The sequence below is a fragment of the Phyllobates terribilis genome, unplaced genomic scaffold, assembly GCF_046119375.1.
Source record: "Phyllobates terribilis strain yellow unplaced genomic scaffold, ASM4611937v1 Scaffold_9__5_contigs__length_417890890, whole genome shotgun sequence".
NCBI classification, from domain to species: Eukaryota; Metazoa; Chordata; class Amphibia; order Anura; family Dendrobatidae; genus Phyllobates; species Phyllobates terribilis.
In genome coordinates, this window is record NW_027362769.1 from 115427343 (window position 1) to 115454967 (window position 27625).

Sequence of the window (27625 nt, forward strand, 5' to 3'; positions counted from 1 at the left end):
TGACTGAGATGTATCAAGAAGAAATGATGCATAAGTGTTAAGCTGCAGTTTAGTCTCTAGAGAGTCTGCTGGCTGTGGCCTAAATTGTGGGTTAGTGCTGGAAGTTGCCTTGTCAGTAGTAGGTGGTTACATCCTTTGCTGTGCGGGTACATCCATGTGGTAGATTGGAAGTGGAGCTGGTATGGATTTTGATTGCTTTAGCATGTAGATAGTGGTGTGCTCATCTGGGTCTTCCATTTTTCCTGAGTTGAGGCAGTCCAGATCAGCTTCTTGGCCTAGTGCTTGCTCAAAGACCTTTAGTTTAGCCAGGGCTGATGCTTCTTCCGTTTCTGTTTGGAGGATCTTTAATTGGGATTCCAACCTTTTCTGTTGAGCCTCTGCTTCTGCTTTCTTAATTGGGATTGCATCTAAATTCTTTGAGCTTCTACATCTGCTTCCTTCCTGGCAAAGTAGCTACTAACTTTAGCTTCCTTTGAGTTTGCACAGATTTCCAATAGCTTGTCAGACAATGTTAACTTCCTGGAACGAGATGATCTGGAAAATCAAGATGTAATTTTGGTCACTGTGGATCGACATGACCTAACCTCTTGCAGGTGTGCAATGAGGAGTTCCGCCTTATCATGAACATTTCGCACTAATGTGTTCTTTTCTTGGAGAAGAGTCTCCCTTTCAGCAAGTTATGCTGTGGCATTATCCATGTCACAGTTACTCAGGAATGTGATTTACTTTGCAGACATACACTGATAGCGATCATAAGCGGCAGATAAACGATTCAATGTGGTGGTTAAATCTGCTATGTCACTGTTAGAGCGTGGAAGTGCTGCTAAATAGTGTTCAACTCTACCCCATAAATCATCTACATTGTCACGGAGCTCATCTCTGGTCGTCTCAAAGGTCTCTCTGACCTTTGGGGTCGATTTGGTTACACGTTTAGGACGTACGCCATGTAATGTGTTGTCTGGAACATGATGCATTTGCCTCACAGAGGGATCCACAAAGCTTTTCATGGACATGTGTGGCGTCCCTGAGGGTTCAGTCGCCACAGAGGTATTGCACCTCACCCAGAGGTGTGGTGTCTCCTTCTCTCAGGTAAGGAGGGAGTGCTGCCCGGAACTCCAACACCCGCATTCAACACTACACTGCTCCAGGCCGGCTGGAAGGGCAAGATGCAATGTGTTTCCTGCTGAGCCCTGTCCCTGGCTGGAGTGGGGGGAACCAATGATAGGGGGAACCAGTAGTGGGTGTGGATGGAGGATGTAGAGTAGGGGAGCACCATTGTAGTAGGTATATAAAGGGAAGCCATTTTAGGGTGGCAGAACAGTCGGTGAAGTGAAGTTAGTCAGTCAGGGAGCAGAGTCTCTTCAGGAGCTCTGCTCCACAAGTGGGGCCTAGTGATAGAGGCCCAGGAGGAGAGCAGAGGAGAAAGGCTCTTTCTATAGAATGGATCCCAGGGGGTACGGCGAGTGCAGGACGGCACCCGTATGCCCCGAATCTGCCCAGTGTCAGAGGGATCAGGCCGCAAGAAGGGGACCGGCCCCTGGCCCAGCCGTGTTACTCCAGGTCTCGGCTGGAAAAAGCGGAGGCTTCTGCACTTCCATGGTGCAGTCGCCACAGTCTCATCCTAAGTCACCGTGAGGGTCAAGCATGTCCGGGAACTCCAGGTTGCCCAGAGGGACTTCAGAGCACCCGATCGGGACTGTGTGTGGGAAGCGCAGGGCAAGAGAGAGAAGACCGAGCGCGGGAAGTCGGTCTAGTTAGGAACATAAAGAAAGCGGGGTTCCGTCAAGCGCTCCTGACATATCTAAGGAAGAGCTGAACCCCTGTTCTGGTAGACGCAGTGCGACACGGAGGCGGACACCCGTACAGTGTACCTGAGAACCTTGTACAAGAGCTGTGAGTAAAACTCGGATAACTGCACTGTACTGCCTCAGTCAATTATTTCAGCTGCGCCATCCATCCCTCCTGCACCACAAGTCCCAGCATCACCACCCACCATCAAACTCCACACTGCCCCAGGGGCCCGCTCCACCTGTGGGAGCAGAAACACCTCAGCTGCCATCCCAACACCCCCGGAGGTCTGAAGCAGCGCTGGTAATCATTACCAGATACCACAGGTGGTGTCACAAACTGTTTATTTTTATTTTTATCCAAGTTCCAATCCCCCTTTTTCAAGAGCGACCCCAGGGTCCGGGCCTGGGAGCCGCCCACCGCGACATCCCCAAAACCAGGCAAAGGCCTGGGTACCGAGTCGTCCTCATCCCCTTGGCGCGACACATGTCTTAGCTAAGATGGTGGATGGCTATCGACTTAGTAGAAGACTATGCACACAGACACTGTAGACTTAGGTCTCCTATTAATATTCTGCCGCCGATGTCCGTGAGTTGTGTCTGAAGTATGTGGATGTACGGAGATGTACGGATCTCTGTACAAGCAATGGAAGATAGGCTACTCACTATCCTCGCTTTCATAGCCTGACCAGCTGCACGAGATCCAATCCAGGAAGGAAGATACAGTGGCCAAACTTTTAGGTAGTTTCCTCACAGTACATTGACAAATTATGAGGTTGAGATGTCAGAGGAGATGAAGGGATGAGGATGAGGTAGAAGATGAAGGTTGGAGGATAGAGGTAACAGGACAATCATCTCTACAGCTCTGATGCACGCTTCTGCCAAGATGGCACTCACCAGAAAGAAAGGATGTGAGGAAAAAAGATAGGAGGAGTTACAAGGAGAGAGAGGCATGATGGGAGATTACATCAGCATGCGAACATATAATAACAATGGCCAATAGATGGCAGCAAAGGACAACAAAACACTGTGCAACCATCATGACATTACAAAATTAATAATATGCATATGCCCCTGTAATGGCTGTAGGAGGCTGGACAGCACAGAAGATATAATAAAACCTACAAGCTTTTAAAGAAACATTGCATATAACAATAAAAAAAACGTTCACAATTGATCAACACGTGAGCCAACTGCATAGATCTTATGTAAAACAATTTATTTTTCCTGGTTTAGAGCCCACAGCTTGCACAATTTTCTGCAGTGGCCTCCTTTTCAACAAAATTGATTATGATTTGGTTCGGTGCATTCCTGATGGGATAACCCCCTTTAAAGAGACTGTCTCCTGAAGAGAGCTGCAATCCATTTGCCCTACTAGGGCATATGGATGTCATAGAGGGGGTCCCACACTTGGCACTCCACACTATGAGCTTTGACTGCAATGGAGCTTTGTTGTTTGGGCTCCGTTCACCGTTTACATCTCCACTGCTGATCCGCTGATCGGTAGGGGTGCCTAAGGATAAGTCAGAAATATCATAAACCCGAGCAACCCCATTAAACCAAGTAAATGAGTATTAAAACATATGCTCTGTTTTACAGTCTTATCATTTGAGTATCTGAATGGGTTAAACAGTACCTCAAACTTTGTAAATGGTGTAGAGATTCGGGTCCCCATTGCTCTGATATTAATTGACCAATACTAAGGTACTGGCCATGTATTTTGCACAAAAAAGTGAAATCCCCTTTAAACACACAGATTTTGTTGTACCTTTCCTACTGCATCGATACCATCTTTTTATCACTAAATGAAACTACATAGGGATTAAGTCTGTGACTGATATCTGCTTTAGAAATCACCATCAAATCTGCAACTATTTACAGGGTTCTGGGCTTCAAAATAAAATTCCTATGGTTGTTTGATTAATCCTTTCATAATTACGTGAAAAGTAATTCCTTCCGGGGTCGTGCATTACTGCCAACTGGAGATTATTTCAACTAACTATCAAAATGAAAGTTAGGTAAAAAGCAAAAAAAAATAACAGCACTACTACAGATTACCTCCATTCACTTAAAGGGAACGTATTATGTCCCCAAACGTTATTAACCTGCAGATACAGGGTTAATCTACAAGTTAATAGCGTACTATGCTGTTCAGCAGCCACATTTGAAGCCTGGCTATTGGGAGAAAATAAACTTTATTCCTCCTGAGAGCCAACAGCTTTCAGTCATAGAGGCGTGCCGGAAGAGGCTACAGTCATTGCTCAGTATACAGCTGTAAGCATGCCCCAGCACTTTGATTGACTGCTTGCTCTGCAGAGATGCGCTTCAGATGAGCTATCAATCAAATGACTGAAAGTCGGCAGCTCCTAGGAGGATATAAGTTAATTTTCTCCCGGTAGCCACAATTTCTGTATATAAAATTGTTCATGTGAACGTGCCCAGCTGGAACAAAAATAAATTCTTGTGAACATACCCTTAGGCACTAAAGGGCAATCTTATCTCTACTGCATGAACATTGAAGGGGTATTTTCAATTTGTCTCTTGAGCAGCTCAGAGCTCTGAAGTCTCCTTACTTCATGGTTGGTTGGGAGGCATTCCTCCTTGAATGACAGTTCTGATCCAATAGCACTCTTCTGCTACTACACATTAATGGTCTGTCAGTGTTTGTTCTTAGACTACACTATTATAACTATATGTAAAGAATGAGATAACAGTGCATATGAACAAGCATATGGCTCAAGAAAGTGAGAGCAGTGATTAGAACTGCTCTTGAGGCTTCCAATGGTAGTGACTCGCCCCCTGGGCCGTCGGACACTTGGAGCAGGGCAACAGGGCAATAATGGGGGTAGTAGTGGCAACCCGGTCCGTGGCTCAGGGTGGTCAGACCAGTGGCAGTCTTCTATATGTTTTTCAATGTCCGACTACGCCACCCGTGGATTGCGGTCAGGGAGGACCGCCGCTGCAAGGCAGACTGCTGAGGCTGATGTAAATATGCAGCACAGGGATAGGATAACTCCCCACGGGAAGAGTGTAGCCTCAGAGCAGTGTAGGTGAATGCTGGGGGTGGTGGTGCAGGGCGTCCCAGTACCGTTAGTGCTGGCGAGGTAAGAAACACAAAGACAAAGTGTTGCAGTCCAGGGTCTTTTACTCACAGTTCGTATACTCCAAGCCACTTCTGTACAGGTAGTGACCGCCCAAGCCGTGCTGCGTCCACCAGGTGAGGGGCTCGGTCAACCCCCAGGCAATTCAGGAGCATGGCACAGAACTCCCTTCTATCCTTTCTCTGGCCGTGCCCCACCAGTGACCAAACTTCTGTCCGGCTGCCTCGGGCCTTCTCTGGGAGAACTTGGCGCCAGCTTCCCTGGCCCTATGTGGTGCCTTCCTAGTAGGTTTAGCGAGGGGTCGCACCATTAAATGATCACGACCTCCGATTCTTGGCTGAGGATTATTTGCCTCCACCAACTTGGGATCCGGTACCCTTTCCTTGCCTGACCCGTCACCCGTAATCTCCTGGGTCCTTAGGGTCCCTTCTACCTTCGTGTTTCTGGGCCTTTCTGTTCTGTTCCTTTCTCTTTCTGCTCTGTTCCTTTTCCTTCTCTGTTCCGTTCCTTTTCCTTCTCTCCCTCTCGCCCTGCCCGTGTCCCTAGGTCTGGCAATGGAGCAGAACTCCAGCAGAGCCTCTGCTCCCCTTCTCCACTCTCACTTTCTCCTCACAGACTGAACTGAACTGAACCCTGTTCTAAGATGGTGCCCACCTTTTATACCTCCTCCGTGTCTGAGCTCAGGTGACCTGCATCCAATGAGCTCCTTCCTATGCCCAGAAACCAGCCCCTATCTGCTCCCACATCACTAGGGTTCCCCCCCTCCCCACTCCAGCCAGGGACATAGTCAGTCGTGCCTGCATACTAATGGGAGCACCGTAGAGCTGTCCCCCGGAAATGAGGAGTGTATATGTGTGCAGCTAACTGAGCCCTGGTCCATACTCCATTCTTACCTGGGAGTGGAATACCACACCTCTGGCTGAGGTGCAATACCCCTGTAGCGGCCAAACCCTCGGGGCGCTACAGTAGGGTTCGGGGGCTGGTGATTGTACATCAGTGATAGCTCAGAAGTAGGGATAAGTGGACCGGACTTTGAAGTTAAACGCCAAACACAAACTTTCCCCAGAAGTCCGTTGCAATGTTTGGAGTTCTGGGAGAAGTCCTTTGCAGAGAGAGAGGAGAGAGAGAAACAAAAAGACCAGCAGGAAACCTGTGCATGAGTACGGAGGTGTGTACAGGGATTGGTAGATGAGTATTTATAGATCAAGCAGGACACAGATATCACAGATATAAAAAAGAGGAGCTTGACAACCCCTTTGTTACATCAGCAGCTACTGCAGAAATCTCTCTGGTAGTTTGCTGCATTGAGTGGAATAGATTTTTAATTTTATTATGCTGAAATATTAAAAAACAATCAGTGAATCCTTTCACACAGGAGACTTTTTCCTATTCTAGGCTTCATATCATCATTTTCTGTAGTAGTTGTAATCCACATAGCTGCAGTAAATGAGGTCAGAGACTGCACTTTACAGAAAAGTAGAAGTGAAATGGAAGAAATAACATTCTTTTTAGGGGGGAAAAAAGAGAACTTTGTGTGAGGAATGTTCTGCTCTGCAGCATTTGGATTATCTGTGACTTTTTGCTTGACTATTGCAATTTACAGGCCAGTGGTCTTGGCTTTGTTTGGCAGCTGCAAAGTTTCATTAGCCCTTTTCAGAGTTTGACAAGGCATCATTTTCTGCTGTCATAGGCTGAGCGTTCATCTCCACGCTGACAGATACAAGTAGCTTTCACATCAGCAATACCTCCAGTCCAGAACCGGGAGAGAAAACAGCTGGGAAGTTTCCTCTGCACAGGATAAGTCACAATTCTTGTTGCAATGATTTTGGAAAGTTGAAGATTGCTAAGTCTGTAAAACCAATCTTCCTGCTCTCTGGTTATTTCTATTTTAAGCTTGATGCCTACTTTCAACAATGTCCGGTCTGAGGAGTCTTCAGCCAATAGATAGAATACAGGCAAAGTCACTGCGGGCAGGGACGGTTTATAGAAAATAGCGCTTTACACTACAATCAAAAAGGAGGTTCCCTCTGCTTATCACTTCAATCAGATTTTTACTTTCATCTCGTATAAATAAATATCATATTATATAATATAAAATCCATAAAATGTGTAATATATATTTATAATATGGAAGTCATGAAGCTGTTGCAGACACTTTTTTACTTTTTTCGAGCACCTTACATTATTTAGCACAGGACATGAACACACCTCAAGGATACGTTTCCACGATGAGCTTTTGGTGAGTTTTTGATATTGCAGATTTTCTTCACCATTTCTGCATCCATTAAAGGGGATATCCGAGACTTAAAAAAAAAAAGAAAAAAAAAGTGTTCTAAGCACTAACAGGCGGGTAGTTGCTACCTACCTGCCTGTTGTGCCCAGCGCTGTTCTCTGCTGGCACAGAGCGGTCTCAGACTTCCGCTGTCATCCTGTCAACAGAGCAGCGGTTTCTCTTCCTGTTGACAGGCTGGACTACTGGTGTCATGATGATTGACAGCCGGCTCTCCGCTGCCTAATTGGGGGAAGCCAGCTGTCAATCAGCATGACGCCAGTATTCCCACCTGTCAACAGGAAGAGAAACCGCTGCTCTGTTGACTGGGAGCAACTGAATCTGTGGCAGGAGGGGCTAATGAGCGGCGCCGGGTACAACAGGCAGGTGGTTGCCTCTGTTAGCAACTACATGCCTTTTTTTTAAGTCCTGGATATCCCCTTTAAGTAATTTAGGTACTTGCATTCTTTTGAAAATACATAGCGTAAAAAAACTCATCATGGGAACTCATCCACTGGTTAGGTGATACTTTTCAGTTCAGTAGGGTTCCCAACAGTGACTTCTTTTGTTAGTTCTCCCATTTCTCCACTGGATACAAGCCCTTAGGAGGAGTTGAGTGGAGGAAAGGCTCTTTGTTTGGCTTTGTGTCTATAGTGCTACAGACTTAGTATGGAGTGGTAGGGTGCAGCCCTTTAGTTCCAGTTGGCTGCAATCTTGCAACCAGCAAAGAATTGGGAGAGGGAGATCCATTGGATGTGTGCTAATATGTGTAGCATAGAATAACCTTGCAAAAAATTCTCTTCTTTTGAAACTGCAGCTGCCATTAGTTGATCTCCATGAGTCCAGCTACTGTCACAAAGCTGATTTTACCTCGAGAAGCTGCAATCAACCAGACATATCCCCTGTTATGGTCACTGTTGGGAAAAATGCAGTGGGGAAATAAAATATGGGTGGTTGCTTAAGAATACCTGTTATTTCAGAATAAGTAGTCATGTGTACATGTGGACTAACACTATCTCTGCCCAATATATGCCATTGAACCTGCATTTTTCATGTTTCCCCTTTTTCAGGCTCTATCTCTACTTTTCAGTAGCCTTTGAGCTGGTGGGTGGAGACTAGCTGCTATGCTGTATCTCATACACAGTACACGCAGACATGAGGGATTCCTGCTCTTTTGCTTCTAAGCAACGCATGTTTAGAAACAGCAGCAGAATGGAGGGTATTATGTAGCAGTGCTACACATTGTAGCTGTGAATCCACCACGAGGGGTAAGATAAATACTTACAAAAAGAAGCAACATCTGCTTCATCAACAGTCTATGTGTGTCTTCTTCTGCCTGTTCTCTCATTGTGCTTCTCCCCCATATTTTCAAAGATTTCAGTAGGCAGCTGTAATCTGATCTCTCAGTGAACTCACGCTCCATCTTGATTTTAGCAGTTTTTTTCAGAGTAAATAATGAATTCCTGAGGCAGGGAAGGGGAAGAAGTGGCTCATACATGGAGAAAGAAACCCTTTTCTTTCTCTGATTAAAATATGATACAAAGCTTCTTGTATTGATTTATGGAACGCTTGTAGAGGCGACAGTGGTTATTTTAGACTTCTATGTATTTCTCCAGAATACAGTTGTAATGTTGAATTGTCTCTTTATGCAAATATGTTTGCCGTGTCTTATTGACATATGTGTCTTTGGTTGACAGCTGAATATTTAAAAGGTTCCTGTGTCCAAGAGCAGAAAATTCATTTTAAGCAGCTCAATAAGTGTTTCTGAAAATCTATAGATTTTCTTCCCTTTTGTCAGTTGCTCAATAAATCCTTATGCAAGTTTACAAATAAACTCACTTGTCTTGTCACAGCGTAGAAAAGACAGCACCAAAACGAGCAGAATTGGCTCTTCTCTAAAAATAATAGCTTTGTATATGTGCATAATGTAGGATGTTCTATGATGGATATATCAGTGCAGCCCAAAGCGAAAAAAAATATTACATTTTTATACTTACTGTCGAATGTTTGCATATTTGTGAATTTAAGGCTTAATATGGGATCAGAAATGAAGCAGAAAAAGCAGTCATTATTATATTAGTCAGAAAAGATGGTTTCCATTTGAGTTTAATGTTTGATATTTTATTCCGGTCCAGGCCTTTCCATAAATGTTGAGATGAGAAAACCAATTATGGTTTCCTAGGTGATAAACCAGCGATGAAAATGATACATAATTGCGGCTGTTCTATAGTTGCCAAGGTTACAGAGTACCTAAAATGATGGTGATTTGCAGTGTCCCTACTTGTCGTAGACCTCCGTTCTTTTTTAGCAAATAGGTCTGCATGCAAATTATGAGCAAATGTCTCAATGGCTCTCCTGTAAAAGCTTCCCGTAATATACGGTTTCATTGATATGAGCGACTCCATTGTATTAATCAAGAAAATAATGATTTAACCCCAGATGTGCCATTTCAGAAGCCAAATTAAAACAGTTACAGTATGCAAAATATTTCAACGTATGTTTCTGTAGATGACTTGTTTCAGCAATTGAAGGGCAGAATAAATAATTTTACATGTTTCTATTTATTGCTGGAGGGGTACCGGTTCTCATCAAAGAGATCCAAATAATCCATGGAGTCTTATGGGCAATTCTCCATGGAAAAAATAAAGCAAATTAGCTCTCCTACAGAAGAAAGAAAACTGTCACTCTAGTACCACCTATTACAGATAGCTACCCCATAATTCGATGTCTGACCCTTTTACGAGCCTTGCCTTCATGTTGTCTGAAAGGTTAGCTACCTCCAAGAGTTAGCACTAGAGAGATGATTTTCTGCCTTCTAGAGGAGAGCTAATTCGCATAAATCTTACTAGTACTTAATCCCTTCCCGACATGTACGACGAAGTCTGGTGAGAATGTATGAAGCGGGCTCAGGAGCTGAGCCCGCTCCATTCACAGCAGGTGCTGGCTGCTAACAAAACTAGCTCTGATTACTACTGTTTTCCTACTTAAAAAAACAGCTGCATTTAACGCACAATAAATAATATAAAAACAAACCCCACAAACAGTGATGGAATTGGGTTTTTTCACCGTTTTGACGCACTTTGAATTTTTTTCAAGTTTTTCAGTACATTATATAGGAAGAGAGCATTTAAAGATACAACTGAGTCTGCAAAATCAAGCCCTCAGTGAAAAAAAAAGTTATGACTCTTGGATTAAGTGAGGAAAAAACAAAAGCTCAAAAAAGGGGTTTAAGGTGTCTGCTTTTTCTAAAATTCATTATTCTGTTCCTACTAGACACAGAAAAGCAGAATTCATGCCTGGGATGGATCCGTTACATGACAAATCACATGGGCACCTTGCGGACCCAATTGACTTTTTAAAGGGGTTCATTAGGTTTCCATTATAGTTACTGTTTGACCGGAGTAATATTATGCTGCATGCCCATTTTCAATTGTTAGGGGTTTCTGAGTTTACATAGGAAGGGGAGTTTATAAACTAAAGCCACAAAAAAGCAAGTCTTGCTCTTGTGATGTTATATGGCCGTAAGAAGCCGATATTTTCTCCAACGGGTTTGACCTATTGACTTTATTTTTTATAGATATTATTTTTATTTTTCCCAATTGACGGTACATAAACCCTCTTATATCATTCCCTAGGCTTTGTCTCAAAAACACCAACAACCAAATTTCCAATTAATTGTCCAATTTCTCAGACCACTTTATGTGGCAGAACATCCATAACAGAAGCACAGGTATAGCTGCGTAGGTGTGATCAAGGCCAAGATTAGCTTTGTCACAACACTAATAGTTTTTCTAATAACTCTAGTTTACTCACACGCGCCAATAATGAGGATAAAGGTAACTGGCCTCAGATCTAAAGCTGCCCACAGGGGCCGGTTCCAGGTTTTTCTGGGCCCCGGGCGAAAGAGTCTCAGTGGGCCCCTTTAACACATACCACGATTCATGATGCACAGATACGGCAGATAAATATATATATACTACAATACCAAAGATTTCATTTACTTCTTACATTACATGAGTGATATCTATTGTAAATTATACAATGCCATACATGTAGTAAAATGCATCCCATAGTCCTCCATATATAATGTACAGCCCATAGTCCTCCATATAGTATAATGCACAGCCCATAGTCCTCCACAAAGTATAATGCACAGCCCATAGTCCTCCATATAGTATAATGTACAACCCATAGTCCTCCATATAGTATAATGCACAGCCCATAGTCCTCCATATAGTATAATGTACAACCCATAGTCCTCCATATAGTATAATGCACAGCCCATAGTTCTCCATATGTATAATGCACAGCCCATAGTCCTCCATATATAATTTACAACCCATAGTCCTCCATACAGTATAATGCACAGCCCATAGTCCTCCATATATAATGTACATCACATAGTCCTCCATATGGTACAATGCACAGCCCATAGTCATCCATGTCAGGGGCGGAACTACCGCCCGTGCAGCCGGTTCATTGAACGGGGGCCCCGAGGGAGAGGGGGCCCCTCCAGCCTCCAGCAGGGCCGCCATCAGGGCATGACTGCCCTGACTCCAGTATGGGGCCCGGCCGGTAGGGGCCCCCTCGGGGGCCCCCCTCTTGTGCGTCTCTCTCCTCATGGGGCCCCCGGCCCCATGCGATGCGCCGGGTGCGGGACATTTCAGCGCTGAGCTGCACTGTTGCAGCAGCGCCTTCATGATTCCCCTGACTTCCGGTCATGTGACGGTGCCGTCACATGGCCGGAAGTCAGGAGAACCTGCTGTCAGCGATTTGGACGAGCGCCAGGATTCTGCAGGGATCGCATGGGGGTAAGTATAACAAGTTTTATTTTTTTTAAAATACAGTTAACTAGGAGTGGAGAGATGGGAGATGCACATATGTGTGTGTGTGTGTGTGTGTGTGTGTGTGTGTGGGAGATGGGAGATGCACATGTGTGTGTGTGTGTGTGGGAGATGGGAGATGCACATGTGTGTGTGGGGGGGGGGAGATGGGAGATGCACATGTGTGTGTGGGGGGGGGAGATGGGAGATGCACATGTGTGTGTGGGGGGGAGATGGGAGATGCACAGGTGTGTGTGGGGGGGAGATGGGAGATGCACAGGTGTGTGGGGGGGGGAAGATGGGAGATGCACAGGTGTGTGGGGGGGGAAGATGGGAGATGCACATGTGTGTGGGGGGGGAGATGGGAGATGCACGTGTGTGTGGGGGGAGATGGGAGATGCACATGTGTGTGGGGGGGGAGATGGGAGATGCACATGTGTGTGGGGGGGGAGATGGGAGATGCACATGTGTGTGTGGGGGGAGATGGGAGATGCACATGTGTGTGTGGGGGGAGATGGGAGATGCACATGTGTGGGGGGGGATGGGAGATGCACATGTGGTGGGGGGGGATGGGAGATGCACATGTGGTGGGGGGAGATGGGAGATGCACATGTGTGGGGGGGATGGGAGATGCACATGTGGTGGGGGGGAGATGGGAGATGCACATGTGGGGGGGGTGAGAGAGGTGCACATGTGGTGGAGGGGGATGAGAGAGGTGCACATGTGGGGGAGGGGGACGAGAGGGGCACATGTGGGGGAGGGGGTGAGAGATGTGCACATGGGGGGGATGAGAGCTGCACATGGGGGGGTTTGAGAGCTGCACATGGGGGAATTGGGAGTAGGGGGATAATGAGCTGCACATAACGAATGTGGGGTGGGGGAGAGTAAATGATAAATGATGATGGGGTGGGGAGAGCACGGACATGATATAATGAATTGGGGCAGGGGGTGCATGTAAATATTGAATGCGGGGAGCAGGAAGTATAGAGTAGGGGGCGTTGCGGATGCAGGAGTGTGACTGGTAACAAATTGGCGGAAAGAGTAGAGGTTCTAATTAAATTATATATTAAGTGCCTATTTACAGTTAATGGGGGCACAGTGGTGGATTACAATTTATATTTGGAATGGTAGGTTGCATAATAACTAACCATATATTGATGGTGAATGCACGTCTGTATTCAGCTGCGTAATGTAGAAGTTGGGGAATGTGCTCTAGATAACTGTGTTATTTTATGCAGAGACGAGTCCTGGCTGGAAGACGTGATGGCGGTCTGTGCTGGATGAAGGAGAAAAGCGAAGATGAAGGACTTCACCTAGAGACGTCACCGGTGAGTCAGTCTATTACATGTACACTGTGTATAATGTCACTGGTGATCACTGTATTACCTGTACACTGACACTATATACAGAGCTCCTGTGTATAATTTCACTGGTGATCACTGTATTACCTGTACACTGACACTATATACAGAGCTCCTGTGTATAATGTCACTGGTGATCCCTGTATTACCTGTACACTGACACTATATACAGAGCTCCTGTGTATAATGTCACTGATGATCACTGTATTACCTGTACACTATATACAGAGCTCCTGTGTATAATGTCACTGGTGATCACTGTATTACCTGTACACTGACACTATATACAGAGCTCCTGTGTATAATTTCACTGGTGATCACTAGATTACCTGGACACTTACGTTATACATACCATGTATAGAGCTCCCGTGTATAATGACACTTATGGTAATATTAGTAATGTGGTGGTAATATTAGTAATGTAGTGGTAATATGTGGTCTGGTCATGGTGTGGCAGTTTTTCTCCCTTCTGTGTGGTATTATTCGGTCACTATGTTGTGGTAATATGTGGTCTGGTCATGGTGTGGCGGTATTCCCTGTATGTGGTATTATTGGTCATTTAAAAAAAAAATGTATATGACACATTCCCTTAGAGAAAACTAAATAAAAATATATCTAAAAAGAGTATTGGATATTTTAAGAAAATTTTAATAGGTTAGAGTAGGGCCCGCCCAGAAGAGTCTACCTTATCGTGGTGGCGGCTTTAAAAATCTTTTGGCCAAAACAAAAGCTGATGGCTATGTATGTGGCGCCGTCACATGGCCGAACGTCAGGAGAACCTGGTGGCAGCGACGTGGACGAGCGCCAGGATTCTGCAGGGATTGCATGGGGGTAAGTATAACAAGTTTTATTTTTTTTAAATACAATTAATTAACTAGGAGTGGGGGGAATCAGAGATGCACGGGGGGGATGAGAGATGCACATGGGGGGGGTGAGAGATGCACATTGGGGGGATGAGAGATGCACATGGGGGGGATGAGAGATGCACATGGGGGGGATGAGAGATGCACGGGGGGTGAGAGCTGCACATGGGTGGGATGAGAGCTGCACATGGGGGGGTGAGAGGTGCACATGGGGGGTTATGTTTACATAACTCTGTTGCCTTATGAAGGGCAGGGGGGGCCCCCCAAAATTTCTTGCACAGGGGCCCACTACAGTCTGTGTCCGCCCCTGATCCATGTAAGTATAATGCACAGCCCATAGTCATCCATGTAGTATAATGCACAGCCCATAGTCATCCATGTAGTATAATGCACAGCACATAGTCATCCATGTAGTATAATGCGCCCACAGTCATCCATACAGTATAATGCACAGCCCATAGTCCTCCATATATAATGTACAGCCCATAGTCCTCCATATAGTATAATGTACAGCCCGTAGTCCTCCATATATAATGTACAGCCCATAGTCCTCCATATAGTATAATGCACAGCCCATAGTCCTCCATATAGTATAATGCACAGCCCATAGTCCTCCATATATAATTCACAGCCCATAGTCCTCCATATAGTATAATGTACAGCCCATAGTCCTCCATATATAATGTACAGCCCATAGTAATCCATATCTAATGTACAGCCCATAGTCCTCCATATAGTATAATGCACAGCCCATAGTCCTCCCTTTGGAAGTACATTGAGCTGTAGGTTGGATTGCTGCTAAAGGTGGGAAAAAAACCTCTCTAAATCTTCTTCCTTAGCGAGTGTGAACGAGCTGAATGTGACCAGAGCGTAAATGCAAACGGAAGTAAGTGTGTGACTTGTGATTCAGTGAAGAGGTATTTGAGAATCCTGCAGAAAATACCTGTGTGAATTGCTGTGAGTTGCTGAATTGTGAACTACTGAGTGCTTTTCTACCTGTTTAATTTTATTGGGCTTTTTAAAACCTATTTTCTCTCTACAGTTTTACAGTCTCTTATTTTCCTACTTGTGTGTTTAAGGGCTAACTACATTGCACTTAAATCCTGAGGTATAGCTATACTCACAAGGGGTTAATTAAGGGTGATGGGTCATAATTAAGGGTTTATAAGGGGCAGCTGGTTGGGGCTTCCAGTCCTTTGGAAGTGCGTTGAGCCCATAGTCCTCCATATAGTATAATGCACAGCCCTTAGTCCTCCCTTTGGAAGTGCGTTGAGCGGTAGGTTGGATTGCTGCTAAAGGGGAAAAAAAAACTCTTTAAATCTTCTTCCTTAGCGAGTGTGAACGAGCTGAGTGTGATCGGAGCGTAAGTGCAAACGGAAGTAAATGTGTGACTTGTGATTCAGTGACTTTGGATTCAGGGAGTTTGGAAGGGAGGAATTTGGACTGAATTGCTCTCTGTATTTTATTAATTCTTTACATTTCTTTTTACTTAACACTTCTGTCTAGTACAATCCCCATTAGGAAATAAGCTCCATTATTGACAATGCTAACCAGTGTACATCTTACCACATGTATGCAATCTTTGCACAGCCGATCGTGGATGCGTACTGCTGTGCGAGATGTGTGCACGTTGTGCGTTTGGAAGCCCAGGTACTGGATCTAAATGAGCAGCTGGCAACACTGAGATCCATAGACAATATGGAAAGGAGTCTGCTGCTCAATGAGCAGCTGCTTACTGGGGTAGATGTGGGGGAGGGTGGTAGTAGGGAGCTGCAGGACAGTGAGGCAGCTAGCTGGGTGACAGTAAGAAGGGGGGGTAGAGGGAAGAGTGCCAGGGAGGCTAGTCCTGATCTGGCACACCCCAATAAGTTTTCAAAGTTGGCAGATGAGGGGGGTGTCAGTACAGAGGTAGCACTGCTGCAGCAAGGCATGTCCTCTGAAAGCCGGAGGAGTGTCAGCTCCAGTAAGGGGAAATAGGAGAGCAGGGCAGGCCAGGCAGGTGTTGGTAGTGGGGGACTCAATTATTAGGGGAACAGATAGGGCAATCTGTCACAAAGACAGGGATCATCGACCAGTGTGCTGCCTACCGGCACATCGCTGATCGGGTTGACAGATTACTGGGAAGGGCTGGTGAGGACCCAGCGGTCATGGTGCACATTGGCTGCACAGCTTGTGTTTTGCGGTCACATGACCATCTGCTTTTATATTCCAGCTCCGCCCTTTTGGCTGTGGTGGACTTCAGTGTTTGACTGTTTCTCTAGCCAGGTGCTTCGGTGCCTTTCTCTGTCAATTCATTTTGTCCTTCTGGGACCTCTAGTACTTTTTTGTCTGTTAGTCTTTTTGTGTTCTGCAACAACTTCTCTTTTAGGAGGTGTCCCATTTTTGTCCCAGTCCTTAGTTCTTTTAGGGACCCCTTCACTTATGCTATAGGTGTTCGTTCAGACTTGCCGAGGACTAAGGCAGGTCTGTTCGCTAGGAACAGGCAGCCCGCTACATCGTAGGGATTCAGCTTAGTTTTACTTTAGGGACAGTTTTCCCTTATCTTTCCTTAGTACATGTTGCAGATCATAACAGTAAGTCCAGCCCAAAAAAACTAAAAGGAAAGAAATTCGGGGATCAGTATGGTTTCCATCCAGGATTTGGCTCAACGCCTGCAGGGATTGTCTCTGGAGGTAGCCAAGTTCCAGCAACACGTGAGTAGCTGTTCTGAAGCGCATTTTGTGGAACCCAAGGTAGGACTGCCTGATGTTTTTTATGGTAAACAGCAAGATTTGTCTTTCCTTTAAAAATGCTTGTTTGTTATATTTTCGTTTGAGACCAAGGTCCTCTGGGAATAAATCACAGCGCATTGGTCTTATTATGTCACTTTTGCGCAATGAACCACAGGGGTGGGCCTTTTCTCTCCAACCTAATGATCCATGTTTAAGGTCTGTAGAAGAATTTTTTTTCTGCTATGGGGCTATTATATGATGAACCTGATCGAATCTCATCTGCTGAGGCAGAACTCAGGCGTTTGAATCAGGGGTCAGGTGATGTTGAAAATTATTGCACACACTTCAGAAGATGGGCCTCAGAAGTTAAATGGAATGATCCTGCTCTGAAATGTCTATTTCTTGGTGGTCTGAGTGAAAGGGTTAAGGATTTGCTAATTGCATTCCCTGCACCTGAGACTCTGCAGGATGCCATGCAATTAGCTGTTCGTGTGGATAGGAGACTGAGATTTAGACAGAATGAGGTAAAGACTCCTGTAATGCCAGGTCCTAGTCCCCAGAAAATCTGCTCTGACGGCGGAGAACCGATGGAGGTTGGGGCGAAGTCGCTCCCCTCTCAGGAAAGAGACCGGAGGTTCGCCAAGGGATTGTGTCTTTATTGTGGTAAAGCTGACCATTTGATTAAGTATTGTGAGCTTTGTTTAAGTAAAGAAAAAAAAAAGGTCAGTTATGCCAGTATAGCTTGTTTACGCTCTGGAGGAGTATTTCTTTCTGGGAGTACTACTTTGCAGGAAAATTTGATTGAATTTCAGGTATTTGTGGATTGTGGTTCAACACTTAATGTGATTGATAAAGGGTTTTTGGAAAACCTTAAATTGAAATCCAAACCTTTGTCATCACCTATTTCTGTGATTGCAATTCATAACACTCCCTTGAAATGTATTACTCACAAGGTTGCTGCATTTCCCCTCACTATCGATGGAGTTCACCAAGAAATTTTGGATTTGGTTGTATTAGATAATTTACCCTCTCCGGTCGTTCTAGGATTGCCTTGGTTAAAACTGCACAATCCTTTGCTGGACTGGTCTACTAATGTGATTAAGTCTTGGAGTCCGAAGTGCTATGATAAATTTTGTAATGGTCGCATTGCGGCTGTGGAAAAAGGGGAATTACCTGTACCTATTCAAGATTTTTGGAGGTTTTTTTCAGAGGAGGAGTCGCAAGTTTTACCTCCTCATAGAGACTATGATTGCGCCATTGAGTTTGTTCCTGGAGCTACTCTTCCCAAGAGTCGCTTGTTTAATCTGACTATCCCTGAAAGAAAGGCCTTGGAGGAGTACATACAGACTACCCTGGCTGCTGATCATATTAGACCTTCTAAGTCGCCTGTGGCAGTTGGATTTTTCTTTGTTAAAAAAAATTACGGGAGTTAACGTCCATGACTGGATTTTCGTGAAATTAATAAGATTACCGTACGCAATTCCTACCCATTGCCGTTAATTCCTGACTTGTTTAACCAGTTGGTGGGGGCCAAGTGGTTGTCTAAAACTGATCTCCGGGAGCATACAATTTCTTACGAGTGAAGGAGGGTGATGAATGGAAAACTGCTTTTAACACTCCGGTAGGTCATTTTGAGAATCTGGTGATGCCTTTTGGTCTTACCAATGCATCAGCACTTTTTCAGAACCGTATTAATGACATCCTGAGACCTTTGATTGGTTAGAATGTGGTTGTGTATTTGGATGACATTTTGATTTATTCACCAGATCTAGAGTCCCATTGGCAGAGTTACGTGAAGTGTTGCAGTTATTGAGTGATAATTCACTCTTTGCTAAGCTGGAGAAATGTGGGTTCACTGTGCAGAAAATTCGTTTTTTGGGCTACATTGTCTCAAGCGAGGGCTTTGAGATGGACTCAGTGAAGGTTCAGACTGTGCAGGAATGGCCTAGGCCTATTGGTTTGAAATCTATACAGAGATTTTTGGGTTTTGCCAATAATTACAGGAAATTCATTAAGAATTTTTCTGCAATTGTTAAGCCTCTGACCGATCTCACCAGGAAAGGTGTGAATACGGTCCAGTGAACTACTGAGGCCATTGAAGCATTTGAGTATCTCAAAGAGAGGTTCAGTTCTGCCCATATCCTTATGCAGCCTGATGAGACCAAGCCTTTTTTGGTCGAGGTCGATGCTTCATCGGTGGGGGTCGAAGCAGTTTTGTCTCAGGAGTACAAGGATGGAGTACATCCTTGTGCCTTCTTTTTGAAAAAATTTTCGGAAACCAAACTGAATTATGATGTTGGAAATCGGGAGTTGCTGGCTATTAAACTCGCGTTTGAACATTGGCGTCATTTTTTGGAAGGCGCTACATTTCCTATTCAGGTTTTCACAGATCATAAGAATTTGATCCATCTAGATGCTGCCAAGCGCTTGAATGCCCGTCAAGCTAGGTGGGCACTTTTTTTTCTCGGTTTCATTTTTCTGTTACCTATATCCCTGGTACTAAGAATGTTAAAGCTGATGCTTTATCTCGCAGCTTCTCTCCTACGGGAGAGGAGGAGGAGAGCATTTTACAGAAAGGAGTTGTGGTGGCGGCTTTGGACTCCGTTTTGCAGAATGGGTTTCTGAAAGCTCAAGATGATGCTCCATCTAACACTCCCCATGGGAGTTTGTTCGTGCCTAGAGCCTTTAGGAGAGATTTGTTTGTGGAGTGTCATGAGTCTCGGTTGGCAGGTCATCCAGGAATTTCGGAGACTAAGAGACTTATCAGTCGCAGTTTTTGGTGGCCTGGATGGCAGAAGGAAGTCATCAAGTGGGTGCGTCAATGTACTGTGTGTGCTAGGTCAAAGGCTTCACATACTCCTGCTACGGGGTTGCTTTGCCCTCTGGAGGCTCCTAGTGTGCCTTGGACGCATCTCACAATGGATTTTATTACTGATCTTCCTGTGTCCGAGGGTTTTACTGTCATCTGGGTGGTCGTGGACCGTTTTAGTAAGATGTGTCATTTGGTTCCATTCATTAAGTTGCCCTGCGCCAAGACACTCGCTAAGGTGTTTGTTAAGGAGATTGTCAAGCTCCATGGCGTTCCCACGGATATTGTTTTTGATAGAGTACCTCAGTTTGTGGCTCGCTTTTGGCGCGCTTTTTGTGACAGGTTGGGAGTCCATTTGTCATTTTCGTCTGGGTATCATCCTGAGTCTAATGGACAGAGAGAAAGAAAGAACCAGGATGTTGAACAGTTTTTGCGTTGTTTTGTGGCGAACAATCAAGAGGTGTGGTCTGAGTTTCTGCCTCTCACAGAATTTGCTCTTAACAATCATACATCCTCCTCTGCTGGGTGTTCTCCTTTTTTTGTTGTACTGGGAGACATCCATCTTTTGGTTCGTTCTCCAAATTGGGGTCGGCGGTGCCGGAGGAGGAGAATTTTTCCGGTGATTTGGAGAGAGTTTGGACTAATGTACGTTGCAACCTGCAAGAGGCTAACAAGAAGTCCAAGAAGTATTTTAGGTTGGATGTCCCTACTTCCTGGAAGATTAATCCTGTGTTTCATGTTTCCTTGTTGAAAAAGGCTGATGTATCAGATAGGGATGCCACTGTCTCAGTTCCTCCTGTGGTGGAAGACAGCAAATATGAAATTTCTCGTATCTTGAATTCTAGATGGCATAGGGAGATTACAGTATCTTGTCTCCTGGAAGGGTTTTGGTCCTGAAGACAACTTCTGGGTAAGGACGGATGATGTTTCTGCTCCTAGGCTTGTTAAAGCTTTCCACAAGAGGTTTCGGGATAGGCCTGGGCCTGGGGGATCCGGAGGAGGGGGTACAGTTAGAACCCTCCTGTTTGTTTTGTCAATCTTGTGTTTTGCGGTCACATGACCATCTGCCTTTATATTCCAGCTCCACCCTTTTGGCTGTGCTGGACTTCAGTGTTTGACTGTTTCTCTAGTCAGATGCTTCTGTGCCTTTCTCTGTCAGTTTGTTTTGTCCTTCTGGGACCTCTAGTACTTTTTTATCTGTTTGTCTTTTTGTGTTCTGCAACAACTTCTCTTTTAGGAGGTGTCCCATTTTTGTCCCAGTCCTTAGTTCTTAGATGTTGCAGATCATAACAGACAAGGTTAGAGGTAGGTCAAAGGTCCTTAAAGATGATTTCAGGGAATTAGGTTGCAAGGACCTCCAAGGTGGTATTCTCAGAAATACTGCCTGTACCACGTGCAACGCCAGAGAGGCAACGGGAGATTAGGGAGATAAATAAGTGGCTCAGGAATTAGTGTAGGAAGGAGGGGTTTGGGTTCCTGGAGAACTGGGCCGACTTCTCAGTTGGCTACAGGTTCTAAGCTAGGGATGGGCTGCACATCAATGGGGAGGGTGCTGTTGTGCTGGGGGAGAAAATGGCTAGGAGGTTGGAGGAGTGTTTAAACTAGGGATTGGAGGGAGGGTATTCATTTTATAGGTGGGGAAGATAGTACAGATAGTGACCTGGGCACAAATAAAGTAATTGGGGGTGGGGTTAGAACAGTCAATATAGTAAGAAGGAATAAAGGTACAGAGAGAGACATAAAATGCATGTACACTAATGCCAGAAGCCTCACCAACAAAATGGAGGAATTTTGTTAGAAAATAATTATGACATGATGGGGATATCTGAGAAATGGCTGGACGAGAGCCATGACTGGGCAGTTAATTTATAGGGCTATAGTCTGTTCAGAAATAACCGTACAAACCAGCGAGGAGGGTGTGTTTATATGTAAAATCATCCTTAAAACCCATCTTGCGTGAGAATATATGTGAATCTAATGAAAATGTAGAGTCCCTGTGGGTGGAGATAAAGGGAGGGGGAAAAAATAATAAATTACTGATAGGGGTTTGTTATAAGTCTCCAAAAATAATGGATGCAGCGGAGAATATCCTCATAAAGCAAATAGATGAAGCAGCGACTCAAGGAGAAGTCATTATTATGAGGGACTTTAACTACCCTGGAATACATTGGGGAACAGAAACTTGTAGTTCCAGCAAAGGTAATAGTTTTTTGACAACTATGAGAGACAATTACCTTTCACAACTGGTTCAGGACCCAACAAGAAGGGGGGCACTGTTAGACCTAATATTAACCAACAGGCCAGAAATAATAAGTTTTTATGTATTCTTTAATAAGATGTGTAGTAGAGGGGTTGCAAGGACACTAAACTTCAGGAAGGCAAATTTCCAACGGTTGAGAGCTGATCTTAGTGCAATAAACTGGGACAATATCCTGAGACATAAAACTACACAAAGCAAATGGGAGACATTTATTAGCATCCTGAGTAGGACCTGTGCACAATATATACCCTATGGGAATAAACATGCTAGAAATAGGAGGAAACCACTATGGCTAAATAGAGCTGTAAGGGGAGAAATAAGTGACAAAAAGAAAGCATTTAGAGAACTAAAGCAAGTAGGTATTGATGAGGCATTAAATAAATACAGAAAATTAAATAAATTCTGTAAAAACCAAATCAAGGCAGCAAAGATTGAGACAGAGAGACTCATTGCCAGAGAAAGTAAAAATAATCCAAAAATATTCTTTAACTACATAAATAGTAAGAAACTAAAAAATGATAGTGTTGGCACCCTTAAAAATAGTCTGGGTGAAATGGTGGAAGAGGGTGAGGAAAAAGCCAATATGCTAAATGATTTTTTTTCAACAGTATTTACACAAGAAAATCGCATGACAGAAAACATGATTAGTGATGACAAAAATTCTCCATTAAATGTCACTTGCTTAACCCAGCAGGAAGTACGGCGGCGTCTAAAAATCACTAAAGTTTACAAATCCCCGGGCCTGGATGGGATACACCCGCGAGTACTGCAGGAATTAAGTAACGTCATAGATAGACCATTATTTTTAATCTTTAAAGATTCCATAATAGCAGGGTCTGTACCACAGGACTGGCGTATAGCAAATGTGGTGCCAATAATCAAAAAGGGGACAAAAACTGAACTTGTAAATTATAGGCCAGTAAGCTTAACCTCTACTGTGGGTAAAATCCTGGAGGGTTTCCTAAGAGATGCTATACTAGAGTATCTGAAGAAGAATAACCTCATGACCCAATATCAACATGGGTTTACGAGGGACCGTTCCTGTCAAACTAATCTGATCAGCTTTTATGAAGAGGTAAGATCCGGACTGGACCAAGGAAATGCAGTGGATGTTGTGTATATGGACTTTTCAAAAGCTTTTGATACAGTTCCACACAAAAGGTTGATACATAAAATGAGAACAATGGGGATAGGGGAAAATATATGTAAGTGGGTTAAGAACTGGCTCAGTGATAGGAAACAAAGGGTGGTTATTAATGGAAAACACTCAGACTGGGTCTCAGTTAACAGTGGGGTACCACAGGGGTCAGTATTGGGCCCGCCTCTTTTTAACATATTTATTAATGACCTTGTAGGGGGCATACAGAGTAATATTTCAATATTTGCAGATGACACTAAACTCTGCAGGGTAATCAATACAGAGGAGGACAATTTTCTATTACAGGAGGATCTATGTAAACTAGAAGCTTAGGCTGATAAATGGCAAATGAGCTTTAATGGGGATAAATGTAAGGTAATGCACTTGGGCAGAGGAAATAAAATGTATAATTATATGCTTAATTGTAAATCACTGGGCAAAACTGTCACTGAAAAAGACCTGGGTGTATTGGTGGATGACAAGCTCACGTTTAGTGGCCAGTGTCAGGCAGCTGCTGCAAAGGCAAATAAAATAATGGGATGCATTAAAAGAGGCATAGATGCTCATGAGGAGAACATAATTTTACCTCTATACAAGTCACTAGTGCGACCACACTTAGAATACTGTAAACAGTTCTGGTCTCCAGTGTATAAGAAAGACATAGCTGAACTAGAGCGGGTGCAGAGAAGAGCGACCAAGGTTATTAGAGGACGGGGGGGTCTGCAATACCAAGACAGGTTATTACACTTGGGGTTATTTATTGTGGAAAAACGAAGGCTTAGGGGTGATCTTATTACTATGTACAAGTATATGAGGGGACAGTACAAAGACCTGTCTACTGATCTTTTTACTCTGAGGCCTGAGACGGGGACAAGGGGGCATCTTCTACGTCTGGAGGAAAGAAGGTTTAATCATAATCGCAGACGCGGATTCTTTACTGTAAGAGCAGTGAGTGAGTGATTCAGTACTAAAATTTAAGAAGGGCCTGGATGCCTTTCTTGAAAAGTATAATATTACAGGTTATATATACTAGATTACTTGATAGGGCGTTGATCCAGGGAACTAGTCTGATTGTCGTATGGAGTCAGGAAGGAATTTTTTTCCCCAATGTGGAGCTTAGTGTTTGCCACATGTTTTTTTTTTGCCTTCCTCTGGATCAACATGTTAGGCTATGGGTTGAACTAGATGGACTTAGTCTTCCTTCAACCTTAAAAACTATGTTACTATGTTACTATATATAATGTACAGCCCATAGTCCTCCATATGGTATAATGCACAGCCCATAGTCATCCATGTAGTATAATGCACAGCTCATAGTCATCCATGTAGTATAATGCCCCACCCATAGTCATCCATACAGTATAATGCACAGCCCATAGACCTCCATATATAATGTACAGCCCATAGTCCTAGCCCTCCATATGGTATAATGCACAGCCCATAGTCATCCATGTAGAATAATGCACAGCCCATAGTCACCCATGTAGTATAATGCGCAGCCCATAGTCATCCATGTAGTAGTATGACCACTGTGTACTAACTGATTTTAAAAGAAAAAAAATACTCACCTCCCATCCGCTTCCCCGCAGTGCAGCGTCCTCTTCTGAAGCCGGCAGCTGACTTCAGCGTGCAAGCAACAGGAGCACATGATGTCACTGCCATGCACCCCCGGTCATGTGCATGCCGGCATCAGCTGCTGGCCTCTGATTGGCCGGCAGCGTGTATTGCCACGAATGGACCCGATGGGTCTGTGCGCTGCAATAAACTTCAGCTGAATGTGCATCAGAGGACACACATCTGTGTCACCCCAGGCCTGTATGCCACAAATAATAAAGGCTGTGTCTGAGAGCAGGAGGGAGGTTCCCTGGTTAGGGACAATTAGCATACAGCACCTCCTGTCCCAGGCCAGTAGGGGGAGCTGGCTGCCCCTATAAAAGCTGGAACTGGGGACAGGGTTAGAGAGAACTGGACGACCTAGCTCAGGAGTGAGACTAGTCCCAGAGAAGGAGGGACAGTTCAGCTGTAGCTGAGGAGGTCGTGAGGCAGTGGAGAAGCTACGAGCCAGGGACGTACGGCGCGGAGAGCCTGTCCTGGCAGATAGAGAACTTCCTACCGGACATTGGGGTCCGAGGCTGTAAAGACTCTAAGTCCAGCAGCAGAGAACCAATCCGCGAGGGATTTCATGTCCTTTGGCCTAAAAAGTCCGGAGGCTCCGCCACAACAGAAGGGACCAGCAAAGCCAAGAGAAGTCAGAGGTAACAGGAGCCCAAGTTGCAAGCCATACGGGTAAGAATACACGGCATGCTCAGGGACGTGGGCTATTTTACCACTAAAGGGGGAACTAGTCAGAAAGAGCATAGAGAGCACGGTAGGCCTACACCCTCACCCTGACCAGAGGGGCTTCCCTAGTGTTCTCAGACATCCAGGCCCCCTTCTAGCCGGTACTGCTGTTGGGTCATTACCACCTGTTACAATAAAGACCCTGAACTGTTTAAGCGGATTCTGCATTCTGACTATCGCGGCCGGAACTATCACCCCCAACATCCACCTACACTGCCCTGGGGCTACACTTCTCCCGTGGGGAGTTATACCATTCCTGTGCTGCTCACCAACATCAGCCCCAGCGGTCTGTCCTGCAGCGGCGGTTATCCCTGACCGCAATCCACGGGTGGCGTAGTCGGACTTTCACATGTCTATATATATAAAGAGACTGCCACCATTACAGCTTGACACCCTGAGCACGGGACCGGGTTGCCACTACTACCCCCATCAGCACCGCGCAACCTAGAGACCCGGTCTTGAGTACCCCATGGCCCAGGGGGCGAGTCAGCTTTTTGGCGTAGTCGGCAGGATTGTGACCCACCCGCCAAAAACGGGTATTGCGTGCCTGAAAAGACTTTATACTTACCTGAGTGAAGTTTCCCGCCATTCGGGGCCGTTTCCCGCCAAAAGTCGCCATCTTCGGGACGCCGCGCGGGAAGAAGAGGGGCGTGGACACCAAAAACCGTGCGAGACCTGAAGCCCCGCCCTACGTCCAGACGCTGCGCAAGGTCCTGGAAGGAGATCCAGCGGACGTCGACGTCATCACCCCGCGACGCAAGGTCCTCACCCAGAGCATCGCGAGCGGAGCCGCGGCCTACAGAAGAGGATCGTCGGAAGGTAGGCCACGGTTGACTAGGGGGGAGGAAGATGTCGGAAGCGGAGGGGCCCACTACCACCAGCATGGCTGCAGCAGCGGTGATGCCGTTTTCCATGCCCTATATCCCCGGAGCGGCCTGGCTACCAAAGTACTCAGGGGAATCCCATACATTAAGTGACTTTAAGGAAAGACTGTACAGTTTATTTAAAGTCTATCCCCTAACAGAAGAACAGTAAATCAGCATACTGACAGGGCAGTTAACTGGTGCGGCCCAGCGGGAGGTAAAATCATGGCCAGCTGAGGAGAAAAGGACTGTAAAGGACATTCTGGCCCGGCTGCGGGGTATCTTTGACACCCGCACCTCAGCTGAAATTAAAATGCGGTTCTAGGGATGCAAGCAGCGGACACAGGACAGCATCAGAGATTATGCCCTAAATTTACATGAAGCCTTGGGAGCAATCAAACAAGCTGACCCTGGCAGCGTGCAGGATACAGATAAACTATTGACTGACCACTTCATAGAAGGTCTGCTGTCTAGCGCCCATAGAACCCAGCTGCGCCTCATGGCCCTACAGAACCCTGATTTGACTTTTGCACAGTTTAAAGAAAGGGTCATCCGGGTGCTCCGAGAACCCACACCAGGTGGCGCTGTAGCTTCCCGGCGTCCTGCCATTACGTACCACCAGGGGGCGGCGCCCTACCCTGCAGACCTTGTGGGGGCTGATGCGCAGGCCCTAAACCCATCCCCGTCTGCAAACCTGCACCATCAGGTCCAAAAACTAACAAAGAGTGTTGCCTCATTGACCAGGACCGTACAGTCGTTACAGATGGACCCGTCAGGACCAATCAAGCTGGCTTCCAGTCCGGAGGATGTCCCGTGGCGTCGACGGAGGAGGATCCCGTCGTTCAGAGGGAGGCCCACAGACTGCTACGCTGAGGATGGACAGCCGATTTGCCGCCGTTGTGACCAGCCAGGACACATAGCCAGGTACTGTACTTTAAACGGGTCCGACCTGGGGCAGAGGGCCAACCCCCAGGCATAAGGTCACCAGGCCCATCTAATTGGCGCGATAAGTACGTGGGGGGACGCCCGGTTTTACACGTAGTGCTGGATGGTATCCCCATGAGTGCACTGCTGGACACCGGGGCTCAAGTGACTACCATCCCCTATGTACTTTTCAAGCAGTACTGGAGTGACACTGATATAACCTGTTATCCAGACGATGACTTGAGCATCATCGCCAGCAATGGTCAACCCATGCCGCAGGTGGGGTTCCGGGAGATGACCATCAAGATTGGTAAGGTTGAACTGCCGGCACAGGGAGTGATTATTGTGGACATTGACCGTCGAGAAAGTCACCCTA

General features: G+C 45.5%; 1 protein-coding gene across 1 annotated transcript in view; it reads right to left on the reverse strand.

The window, feature by feature from the left end:
- Positions 1–407: 407 nt before the first annotated feature.
- The window catches only part of LOC141161303 (myosin-IIIb-like), a 189966-nt gene continuing 162748 nt past the window's right edge, over positions 408–27625 (reverse strand). The window contains exon 8 of the mRNA XM_073646117.1: positions 408–534. Within this exon, the coding sequence (XP_073502218.1) occupies positions 408–534 (127 nt within the window). The remainder of the gene's footprint in view (positions 535–27625) is intronic.